At 34.7% G+C, this 12,303-nt stretch overlaps 1 protein-coding gene across 1 annotated transcript in view; it reads left to right on the forward strand.

Annotated features, from left to right (window-relative positions):
* Window positions 1-11,555, forward strand: part of PJA2 (praja ring finger ubiquitin ligase 2) — a 76,944-nt gene extending 65,389 nt beyond the window's left edge. Inside the window, exons 8-10 of the mRNA XM_060009040.1 lie at window positions 4,824-4,938; window positions 5,312-5,433; window positions 8,404-11,555. Coding sequence (XP_059865023.1) covers window positions 4,824-4,938; window positions 5,312-5,433; window positions 8,404-8,529 — 363 coding nt within the window. The 3' untranslated portion in view covers window positions 8,530-11,555. The remainder of the gene's footprint in view (window positions 1-4,823; window positions 4,939-5,311; window positions 5,434-8,403) is intronic.
* The last annotated feature ends 748 nt before the right edge of the window (window positions 11,556-12,303 follow it).

A 12,303-nucleotide genomic window follows, 5' to 3' on the forward strand; every position in this document is an offset into this window, starting at 1 on the left:
TTATGCTTTAGTTGTCACATCCAGAAAATCATTGCCAAAACCAATGTCAAGGAACTTTTTCTCAGTATTTTCTTCTAGGAGTTTTATAGTTTCAGGCCAAGTTTTTATTCCATTTCAAGTTAATTTTTGTCAGTGGTGTAAGGTAGGGGTTCAGCTTTATGCATGTGATTATCCAGTTTTCCCAGTACCATTTACTGAAGAGATTATCCTTTCCCCATTGAGTATTCCTGGCTCCCTTATCAGTTGTTCGTATTTGCCAGGGTTTATTTCTGGTCTCTCAATTCTGTTATTTGGTCTATATGTCTGTTTTTATGCCAGTACCATACTGTTTTAATTACTATAGTTTTGTATTACAGTTTGAAATCAGGAAATGTGACGGCTTCAGCTTTGGCTATTCAGGATGAGGATCTTTTGTGGTTCTGTACAGATTTTAAGATTTTTTTCTATTTCCATGAAAAATGCCATTGGAATTTTGATAGGGATTGCATTAAACCTGTATATTGCTTTAGGTAGTATGGACATTTTAACATATATTTTAATTCTTCCAATCCATGAACATGGGATGTCTTTGCATTATTCATGTCTTCTTTCAGCAAAGTGGTATAGTTTTCAGTGTATAGATCTTTCACCTCTTTGCTTGAGTTTATTCCTAAGTATTTTATTAAATTTTTTATGCTGTCATGAATGGGATTTTTTAAAATTTCTTTTTCAGATATTTTATTATTAATGTATAGAAACACAAGTGATTCCTATATGTTGATTTTGTATCCTGCAACTTTACTGAATTTGTTGATTAGTTCTAACTTTTTGTGTGTGTGTGTGGAGTCTAGGAATTTCTATACATATAAGATCTTATCTGCAAACAAAGACACTTTTACTTCTTCCTTTCCAATTTGATGCCTTTTATTTATTTTTCTTGCCTGATTACTTTGGCTAGGATTTCTGTACTATGTTTAATAGGAGTGGTGAGAGTGCGCACCCTTGTCTTGTTCTTGATTTTAGGGGGAAAACTTTCCACCTTTCACTGTTGATTATGATGTTAGCTGTGGGCTTTGTGTGCCTTTATTATGTTGAGGTATGTTCCTTCTATACCCATCTGTGAAAAGTTTTTATCATGAAAGGTTGCTGTGTTTTGTCAAATGAGTGTTTTCCTTTTCTTTTTCTTTTTTTTTTTTGCATCTATTGGGATGATCATATGCATTTTATCTTTTCATTTTATAAATGTGCTGTATCATATTTATTGATTCATATGTGTTGATCCACCCTTGCATCCCAGGGATAAATATCACTTGATCATGGTGCGTGATCCGTTTATGTGCTGTTGAATATGGTCTGTTACTATTTTGTTGAGGATTTTTGCATCTATGTTCATCAGGATTATTGGGCTGTAACTTTCTTTTCTTGTACAGGCATACCTTGGAGATATTGCGGGTTTGGCTCCAGACCACCGCAGTAAAGTGAATATCACAATAAAGCAAGTCAACAAATTTTTTCATTTCCCAGTGCATATAAAAAGTTATGTTTACACTATACTTACTCTATTAAGTAGGCAATAGCATTGTCTAGAAAAACAATGTATATACCTTAATTTTTAAATACTTCATTGCTAAAAAAGCTAACTGTCATGCAAGGTTGCCACAAACCTTGAATTTGTAAATAACACAATATCTATGAAGCGCAATGAAGCAGAACTCAATGAAGCAAGGTATGCCTCTTGTGTCATGAACTGGCTTTGCTATCAGAGTAATGCTGGACTCATAAAATGAGTGTGGGAGTGTTCCTCCTCCTCTTGAAAGAGTTTGAGAAGGATTGGCATTAATTCTTTAATGTTTGGTAGAATTTCCCAGGGAAACCATCTGCTCCTGGGCTTTTCTTTTGGGGGAGATTTTTGATTACTGATTCATTCTCCCTGCTTGTATTGGTCTGTTCAGTATTTCTGTTTCTTTATGATTCATTCTTGGTAGGTTTTATGTTTCTCTTCTAATATATCCAATTTGTTGGTGTACAGTTATTCATGATAGTCTCCTCTGATACTTTGTATTTCTGTGTTATCAGTTGTAATGTCTCCTCTTTCATTTATTATTTTATTTGGGTCTTTTGTCTTTTTTAGTCTAACTAAAGGCTTGTCAATGTTACTTTTTCAAAAAAAAAAACAGGTGTTAGTTGGTATTTTCTATTTTTCTGGTCTCTACACTTTCTGCTCTGATCTTTGTTACTTCCTTCCTCCTGATGACTTTCAGCTTAGTTCCTTTTTCAGATATTTTGAAAAAAATTTTCAAACTATTTTCTACTTCCTTGAGGTGTAAAGTTAGGTTGTTTGGTATATTTCCTTTTTCTTAATGTAGGCATTTTTTTGCTATAAACTTCCCTCTTAGAACTGCTTTTGTTTTGTCCTGTAAGTTTTGGTATATTGTGTTTCCATTATTGTTTGTTTCAAGATATCTTCTGATTCCTTCTTTGCCTCATTGGTTGTTCAGGAGTGTGTTGTTTAATTTCCACATTTTTGTGAATTTTCCAGTTTTCTTCCTATTGTTGATTTTTCATTTCTTGCCATTTTGGTCAGAAAAGATAATTGGTGTGATTTCAGTCTTCTCAAATTTGCTAAGACTTGTTTTGTGACATATATGATCTAACCTGAATAATGTTTCATGTGCATTCAAGAAGAATGTGTCTTCCGCTGCTGTTTTGTGGAATGTTCTGTATATGTCTGTTAGGTCCATTTTACCTAAAGTATAGTTCAAGTCCAATATTTCCTTTTTGTTTTCTGTCCGGATAATATATCCATTATTGAAAGTGAAATATTGAACTCCCCTAATATCATATTGTCTAATCTCACTTCAGATCTGTTTTTATTTGCTTAATATATTTAGTTGCTCTTTTTTTGGGGTACATATTCATTTATGATTGTTGTATTCTCTTGATGAGTTGATTCTGTATCATTGTATAATAATCTTCTTTGCCTCTTGTTACCATTTTTGGCTCAAAGTCTCTTTTGTCTGATATAAGTATAGCTGCCCCTGCTCTCTTTGGTTTCCACTTGAATGGAGTGTCTTTTTCCATCCCTTCACTTTGAGCCTATGTGTTTCCTTAAAGCTGAAGTGAGTCTCTTACAGGCAGCATGTAGTTGAGTCTTGTTTTTTTTTCCATTCACCACTGTATGCCTTTTGATTGGAGAATTTAGTCCATTTATATTAGAGTAACTATTGATAGATAAGAACTTACTAATGCCTTCTTATTATGTTGTCTGGCTGTTTTGTAGTTCCCTTGTTACTTTCTCCCTCTCTTATTGTCTTCTTTTGTGACTTGGTGATTTTTTTACCTTTTGTGAATCTAATGTAGACTTTTGCTTTGTGGTTACCATGAGGTTTACATAAAACATCTTAACAGCCTACTTTATGCTGATAACTTCAATTGCCTACAAAAACTTTACCCTTTTATTTCCCCACTCTTATGTTTTTGATGTCACAGTTTACCTTTTCTTATATTGAGTATTCATTAATAAGTTATTGTAGTATAATTATTTTTAATACTCTTGTCCTTTAACGTTTATTCTTAGTGAAGTGGTTAATATACTACCATATTATGATATCAGAATATTCTGAATTTGACTATATATTGAATATTTATCTTTACCAACCACATTTTGTTCATTCATCTGTGGATACTTGGTGTGTTTCTACCTTTTAGATCCTGTGATTATAGGTCCTGTCTGCGGTTCTAACCTAATTGTAGCCATAAGGGCTAATCAAGCCACAAAAAGATGAGGGTGACTCGTACTAGATGGTCATATGATTTGCTGTTCTTTCCATTCCTGTTAGTGACTTTTTCCAGACATTTGAACTCCTAAATAAAGTTCACAACCCAGATAACCTAGGAATACAGGCATACCTCAGAGATATTCCAGGTTCAGTTCAAGAGCACTACAATAAAGTGAGTCACACAAATTTTTGGTTTCTCAGTGCATATAAAAGTTATGTTTACACTATACTGTAGTCAATTAAGTGTTCAATAGCAGTATGTCCAAAAAAATGTACATACCTGAATTATAAAACACTTTATTGCTAAAAAATGCTAACCATCATCTTAGCCTTCAGTGAGTCATAGTAGTAACATCAAAGATCACTGATCACAGATCACCATAACAATTATAATAATATTGAAAAAGTTTTAAATATTGTGAGAATTACCAGAATGTGACACGGAGACATGAAGTGGGAAATGCTGTTGGAAAAAGTGGCACTGATAGATTTGTTTGAGCCAGGATTGCCAGAAACCTTCAATTTGTAAAAACATGCAGTACCTGCAAAGTGCAATAAAATGAGTTGTGCCAGTACTAGTGAACCAGTAATGTGGGTGTGCTGACTCTATACCAGTAGTAGATACAGCCGTTCAGAAATGCATTATTTGCTTCCCTGCCTTGAACATCTTGTAACCTTGGCCACATTTTATATTTCATGAGTTGAACCTGTTCAAAGTATTTATTTTCTTTCATGTTATTGATCTCATATATAAGCTCATAAGTTGGAAGAGGTAACCACTCTTGAAAATATAAGTGTGATGGACAAGTAAATGGTTATTGAGACAAGATAGATTTTTGTTGTACTTGTGAAAAGTAGGGATTTTTTTTTACTGTGTTTTTTGATTTTTTGGTTTGGTGATGGTTCCTTTTTGGAAGGGGCAAAAAGCGCAGGGACTGAAGCAAAAGAAACCAGTAGGAAGAGGATAATGGTGGATATAATTTTGGAAGATACCTTTAAAAATAGTTTTTCATTACTGTTTTAAAAAGTGTTTCCTAACAAAGAAATGTGACTTTTCATTTTCAGACTGCCCTGGCACATTTAGAGTCTCTTGCAGTGGATGTTGAGGTGGCCAATCCACCAGCCAGTAAGGAGAGCATTGATGGTCTTCCAGAGACCCTTGTTCTTGAAGATCACACTGGTAAGGGCAAAGCTGATCTCTAATGTTGAACGACACGTTGCATATTCAAGTATATTACCAATGCACCTAGAAGATAAAATAGTGACTGTCAGAAACTTTCATTAGATTTTGTATGAAACCTAATTCAGACAGACTTTTACCTAGTGGAATTTTTTAATTTATCAAGTGATAGGCTGGGACAACTTTTCTACAAAAGCAATGTTTATTAAATTCCAAATTGTCATGTATTAAGCTGAAACACTTTTGCCAATTAATTCACCAAAGTCTGGTTCTTTTGTCTTTCATAGGTGTTGTCTATGAGTTAATATGTTGGTTTTCAATTTTATTAAAATTGAACTTCATGGGATTGATAAATCAAATTATTTGTTTTCAGCTATTGGTCAGGAGCAATGCTGTCCAATCTGTTGCAGTGAGTATATTAAGGATGATATAGCAACAGAGTTACCCTGTCATCATTTCTTTCACAAACCTTGTGTCTCAATTTGGCTGCAGAAGGTGAGTTGCAGATTTACTTCTTTAAAGTTAATAGTTTCTCCTACAAGTTAATGATGATAGTAGTGTCTTTTAAGCCTATTTTATTTAGCTACATACTCGTAGTAATTTTTAATTCAGTGTTTAAAATTGGTTACCTTTTAATGATTACAGATTAATGATATATCAAACTACTTTACCTTACTAACATTGTCTAAAAACAATATAGGCAAATGATTTTAGGATAAAGCTAATTAGATCTTTGATTATATCCCTGAAATTTGATGTTTTCAAAAATATCTTAAGCAAAGAAGCCTTTAGGACTACTCAGAGTACTATAACAGTGTACAGATATTCTGCTAATATGAGATGGTATCTTTAAAAATGTCATGAAGAACCTAGGGGTAAGGCAGGAATAAAGACGCAAACCTCCTAGAGAACGGACTTGAGGTTATGGGGAGGGGGAAGGGTGAGCCGTGACAGGGCGAGAGAGAGTTATGGACATATACACACTAACAAACGTAGTAAGGTAGATAGCTAGTGGGAAGCAGCCGCATGGCACAGAGATATTGGCTCGGTGCTTTGTGACAGCCTGGAGGGGTGGGATAGGGAGGGTGGGAGGGAGGGAGACGCAAGAGGGAAGAGATATGGGGACATATGTGTATGTGTAACTGATTCACTTTGTTATAAAGCAGAAACTAACACACCATTGTAAAGCAATTGTACCCCAATAAAGATGTTAAAAAAATAAAAATAAAAAAAAAATAAAAAGTTTAAAAAATCTTAAAAAAAAAAATGTATATGAGGAAAAGCAACAAGATCCTACCATATAGCACAGGGAACTATATTTAATATCCTGGGATAAACTGTAATGGCAAAGAATATGAAAAAGTATATATGTATAACTGAATCACTTTTCTATATAGCAAAAATTAACACAACATTGGAAATAAACTATACTACAAGAAAATAATTTTAAAAATTAAAATGTATATGATAAATATTTAATAACCTACCAAGTACCTCCTATTCAAATTTTTATATACTGTTTTTCAATGTTTACCCAATAATTTTTAAGTATATTTGAATTACTTAAGAAAAAAAAGGTTTTACTTACATTTTCTCAGTGAATTCTATTCTTGCATAAAAGATATTTACATGCAGTTCAGTAGAAATTCCCAAATCACATTCCCAGCTTAATTACTTACGGATATGGCTCCCTTTCTTCTCTATAACCACTCCCTTCCTTCTCTCTTCTCTTATTTCCTACCCTCTCCTTTCTCCCTTCTTTTCTTTCCTTTCTCTTTCTTTGCTGTTGCTCCCCCTCTACTGCTACTTCATCTTTGTCAAAACTCTAGTTGATATCTAAAATCCAGTGCAGAAATGTTCATGATTCCTTTATAAAATCTAAAGTTTCGGGCTTCCCTGGTGGCGCAGTGGTTGAGAGTCCGCCTGCCGATATAGGGGACGTGGGTTCGTGTCCCGGTCCGGGAGGATCCCACATGTCGCGGAGCGAGCCATGGCCACTGAGCCTGCGCGTCCGGAGCCTGTGCTCCGCAATGGGAGAGGCCACAACAGTGAGAGGCCCGCGTACCACAAAAAAAAAAAAATAATAAAAATAAAAAATCTAAAGTTTCTGTCTAGCTTTCCAGGGCTTCTGTGATCTAGTCTATCTCATCAGATTTACTCCTCTGTACATTTACTCATGTTTGCTTAGCCTGGTGTGATCTTCCCCTTACTGTAAGAATAGATGATCTAGGTAGGTCCGCTTAAATTCGACCTTTTCTATCCTTAATATCCTCTTTCTTAAACTCCCACAATAGTATCAGAGCCTTAAGAAGGATCTGGTGTTGTCTGTGCCTGCTCTGTGTCAGGTATCGCTGGATGATTGATGTGTGTTTTCCCATTTAATCCTAACACTAACTCTGGGACATATTGGTATCCTTATTCTCATTTTCCAATCATTGTTATTCATCCAAGGTTACACAGCTAGTGTGTGGTTGATTGAGACTGTACTCATACACTTGACTCTAAAATGTTGCTCTTTTGGCCCCATCTGTATGGCAAGTGCACAATAAATGTTTGCTGAGTTAAATTCTTGAATTGTAAATATTATGTATGTTGTACATCTTGAATTGTCATTGATTTTGCTTTAACCCAAGGTAATAATCTCTTTAGTCTGTCTCCTGTCAGGAAGCAGCTTATTGTGAAGCCTTTCCTCTAGGGAGAAGGTTTCCAGGTTCTGAATCTTTGTCACCTTCAATAGCCTGATTTCTTCAACCTTTTTTCTATCAGGGAGATCTCTGGGAAAAAGACAAGATTTGGGAGGGGATAACATATCGCCAGATGACACATCTCTATAACCTTCCATTGGTCCTAAAATAATGTACTCCCAGTCTAACTGCTTTCCCTGTTCCACCTTCCCTCATTGATTTGTTTTATCATTTAGAAGGCACCTAACTCTCCATATCTTTTTGAAAAGGAAGTATATGGCTTATAAAGAAGGTCTGTGGTCCATCTGCTTTGACATATCTGTGCTACCCTAAAGTAAGGCTTTGGTATATATGAGGAAGGTCCTAGGGGGATAATTTGGTGTAATAAATATGTGAATTAATTAGGTCTCTGGTTTCTCTAATATATGCACTCAGTGCAGGTGAAGACATGCCCTGTGACTCCTTGCTCACCCCTGTAGCACCAGTGCCAAGTGGAGCATGTAGTAGACTCTTAATTAATACTCACTACATGAAAGATGAGTGACCTAAAAGATGCAAACATGATTAGGAGACACTGTTTACCCTCAGAGAAATTGAGTCTGATTGGGATGAAGAGGAAATAGCATCAAAATTTTGCCTCTCTGTACTGTGTGGATTTGAAGTTTATTTGGTTTTGTTTTTAAGTTATTTGACTTGTTTTGAGGATAATGATACTGCTCTGATACTTTGTAGCAGTTAAGATCTTTCCATTGGCTGTGAACTTGTTTTTTTCTCCCCCCAGTCAGGGACGTGCCCTGTGTGCCGCCGTCATTTCCCACCTGCTGTGATGGAAACACCTGCAGCTGCTTCCTCTGAGCCTGATCATGATGCCCCACCTGCAAATGACAGTACTGCAGAAGCCCCCTAAGCCTGAACACTTGAATGAGATCGGTCTATCCAAGTAAATCTGCAGATCCTTCTAAAATATGATGTGCAAATAATTATATATAAATATATTTAAAATGCTATATATAGTCTATGCCATAGTTTAGAAAGAGAATATTAACCTTTCTAAACTAAATTTAGGTTTGCAGAAAGTACTAAACATTTTCAAGCTGAATGTTGAAGTAGTGCGTTCATTTTCTTTAGTTTAATATGTTATTAATTGTAATGTCAAGCTTATTGATTAACTTGATCCAGAAGAAATAATCATCTGTGTGGCACACATTATTGGTTTTGTCTGAAGTACTGCCACTAAGTGATTATAATTAAGTTTTCCTATTTGCATCAAATGTGAAGATTGTGATCACAACAGTAGTAAAATTTGGTTTCGTTGGAAATAAAAAACAATTCTAAAGCATGCTTTTTCATTGGTCCCTTTGCTTTTGCTTCATCAAAACCTCTTGGTTCATAATACTGAGTGGTTTTGTAAGAAGATAACTTACTCTTTCATCTTTGTTTAAAATTAGGACTTTTTAGAATGCCAAACAAAACTTCTGGCTAGAGCATCACAAAATTTTAAAATCTTAAATGTAATCTCCTTGAAATGGTTAGGTAGTAAAATAAGTTATTATATTTGAAATGGTGGATGTGCTTAAAGTAAGGTTAGTAAAGCATATAAACAATCTCATGTGCTCAGTGCTTGGTACAGTGAGATGAATTAGATGGCCTTATGAAGTCCTTTCTATTTGGTTAAAATTATACTTGAAGGTCCAGACACTCATGGCACATTTGTGTAATAAACACTGGATATAGTTAAAGGTAATTTTGGCTCTGAAATATTTTGGGAAGTCTGAAAACAAGCATAAAGTGTTTTAAAACACTCATTCTGTTGTATCCCGAAGGAAAATCTGAATCCTTAAAAAACTAGAAGAACTAATTGTGCTGTCTTGTATAAAGCATAAAACTGATGGGGTCCAGGACAGATTTGGCCATACCTTTTTACAACATATCTAAACCTTACTGTGTTATAATTTATTATTTTAAAATATTGTTGAACAAGGATTAGTCATACTACATTATCAGCCTTTGTTTCTTTACACTAATTTATTTTGGGAAAGTTATGCACCTGGAACTAAAATAAAAACAAGTAATTAAGCCATGGGTGAAAAGGAATAGATTGTATGATTGCCTAGTGATTGTATGAACAGAACTGAACAGGTTCCGTTCTTAATTTCCTTTCTCTAAAAGAGAAAAGAAGATGCTGACCTCACATTTATCCTCTGAAAGAGATCTGTTCACAAGCTTTTACAAAAGTGAGGAAATCAGCTTTCCTTACTTTACTTTTTTTTTAATGGGAAATTTGACCCACAGGGTCATCTTTGTAATCATGTAACCAAACTAAGAGTGCACAGCTTTCTGTTTAGGTGATCACACCCAGTAGGCAAGTATGTATCAACATGGACATAATATTAATTTACAGATGTGATTAGGTATCAACACCAGAGAATGATGGGTGTTAGAATGCCACATTTGAGCAAGTAAAATAGTAAAACACATAGTGAGTGTACATCTATCCAAGTAGTACAATGATGATTTAGTTTAGACACATAAAAAGAATGTTTATATGGCTTCCCAAATGCAAAATTACATTTTATTTGTGTAATCTCTCTGCATATTTATATTCCACCTCTTTTCTTCATTCTTAAAAATAAATGAATTTTCACTGTTGGCACATTTGAGGCTTAAATATAAGGAACATAACACTTGCATTCTAATTTTTGCATATATTGTAAATGTGTCTGGTACTTACAGCAAAATACTGTGTATCGTTTTATGGGTAAAACAAAACTGAACATTGCATGCATGTAATGTGGTGACTTTGTAATTTAGGGGTTCTTTGGGGCTTCTGTGACTTTGGAAATGCTTACATTCAAGCCTTAATGTTGCATTAGGTAGCATGTTTTCCTTCTGATGTATATAGTCACTGTTGTATAAACTAATCATTGCTTGTTTTCTACTCTGTGATCTTTCCATACCGTATTTCATTGATGATCAGTTAGTGTCAAGGAGTCAAATCAAATTAAAATTAATTCTCATGTGTATATTGTGGAAATCTGTGGCTAGTGTGATTTTTATTGTTGTTGTTTGTTTCCTTTAAATAATTATGATCAGTTGTGACACTTAGTGGTTAAACTGACATTGTTACAGATTTCTCTGTAATAAGCCACACACATTATATTTAGGCAGTGTAAAGGGACCTTGGTTTTCTCTTCCTAGATAGCAGCTGTCCCAAAGAAAATATTTCTTCTTTGGCTGTTAAGATTTAACCATTATCTGCCAGTTGTTAAGAGGTTTTGGTTCCAAATTCAACCAGCAGTGTTGAGAGCTGAACTTAAGATAGCTGTTGTACTTTTTGCTTTCCATCTGTTTCTGCCCTTCATTCTTGGCTCCCTACTATCTGTAAACAGCTGCTATGAAGGAGAAAAGTTGAATAAGAATTGGCTTAAAAATTCTTTTAAAAAGAAAATTGAGGTTTTAGAATTTTCATTGTAACAAGCTGATAGAAGCTGAGGCTGACAAGTTAGGACACCTAAATATTGTTTGATCACGTCTTGGCTCCTTTTGAAAAAGTAAAGAATATATGAAGGTAAATTAGAAATATAAATATTAATAAAAGTACTGTTTCTCTTATTTCTGTATTATATGTTAAGTGACTTGACCTAATAATTTTATTTTTTTAAACGTCGTCTTCTTTCTTGTAATTTGAATGCTGATATTTAAAGGTAGATCTATGTGGTTTTCTTTCGTGTTTCTTAATTGTTTATCTCTAAGCTAATTAACTCTTATTTGTGATCTGCATTTATATATAAACTGTTAAATATATGTGAACTGTTAAAATGGAATGCAAGTTTTTCAAAAGCCCAGGTCTAAACGTAATGATTGTTTTATTGTTCTACAACCCCAATCTATCATTTTTCGTGTAAATCATAAACAATAAACAGGATATACTCAGTGGTCATTTCTAATATTTAATTGTGTAGCCTTATCACTTCTATAATGTAACCCCCTGGAGGATTTAGTGTTTATAGCAAAGTACACAGCTATGAAGGAAGTCTGGAATAGGCTCCTGAGCACGTGATTTTATACTCCTTTAACTGTGATCTAAGAAGGAAAACCCTAAAAGAGACCTCAGCTGTACAGAAGTGGTTGATGGACTTCCAGAGTTGGAGCCACTCAGCACCCCTACAAGGGCTGGATTTCGTTAGAAAAGTATCACCCAAATATTCCTATAAATAGCACATATGTGAAGCTAGGCAGAAAAGTCCTGTCTCTTCTGTGTGACCACCTCTTCCTGTCTTCCCTCAGGCTTTACACTTTTCTCAGATCTTGCGTGATATCTATTCTAGACCAGCCTGGCATTGGCTATTCCCATCCCTCACTTAAAACATGTTGCTCAGAACTAAACACAGTTCCTCTGACTAGAGCAAGGTCCAGAAGCATTATTGCCAACATCAAAGTGACTCTCATATGACTGTTATGACTCGTATATGTTGATAGTATTATCATTACCATCATTATTAGGCAAGCGTAGCACGTTGTTGTCTCTTGCTAAACTTCAAGGTATTGCTGGTAAGCCAAGTCTGTTCCTAATAATTACTTACACAATTTCTTCTTAACCTAATTGGACTACATTCATCCTTACTAAATTTAACTTGTAAAGGCCCATATGAATTCTGATTCTTCTTTCATCCTGCATCAG

The sequence above is a fragment of the Delphinus delphis genome, chromosome 3, assembly GCF_949987515.2.
Source record: "Delphinus delphis chromosome 3, mDelDel1.2, whole genome shotgun sequence".
Classification (NCBI taxonomy): Eukaryota; Metazoa; Chordata; class Mammalia; order Artiodactyla; family Delphinidae; genus Delphinus; species Delphinus delphis.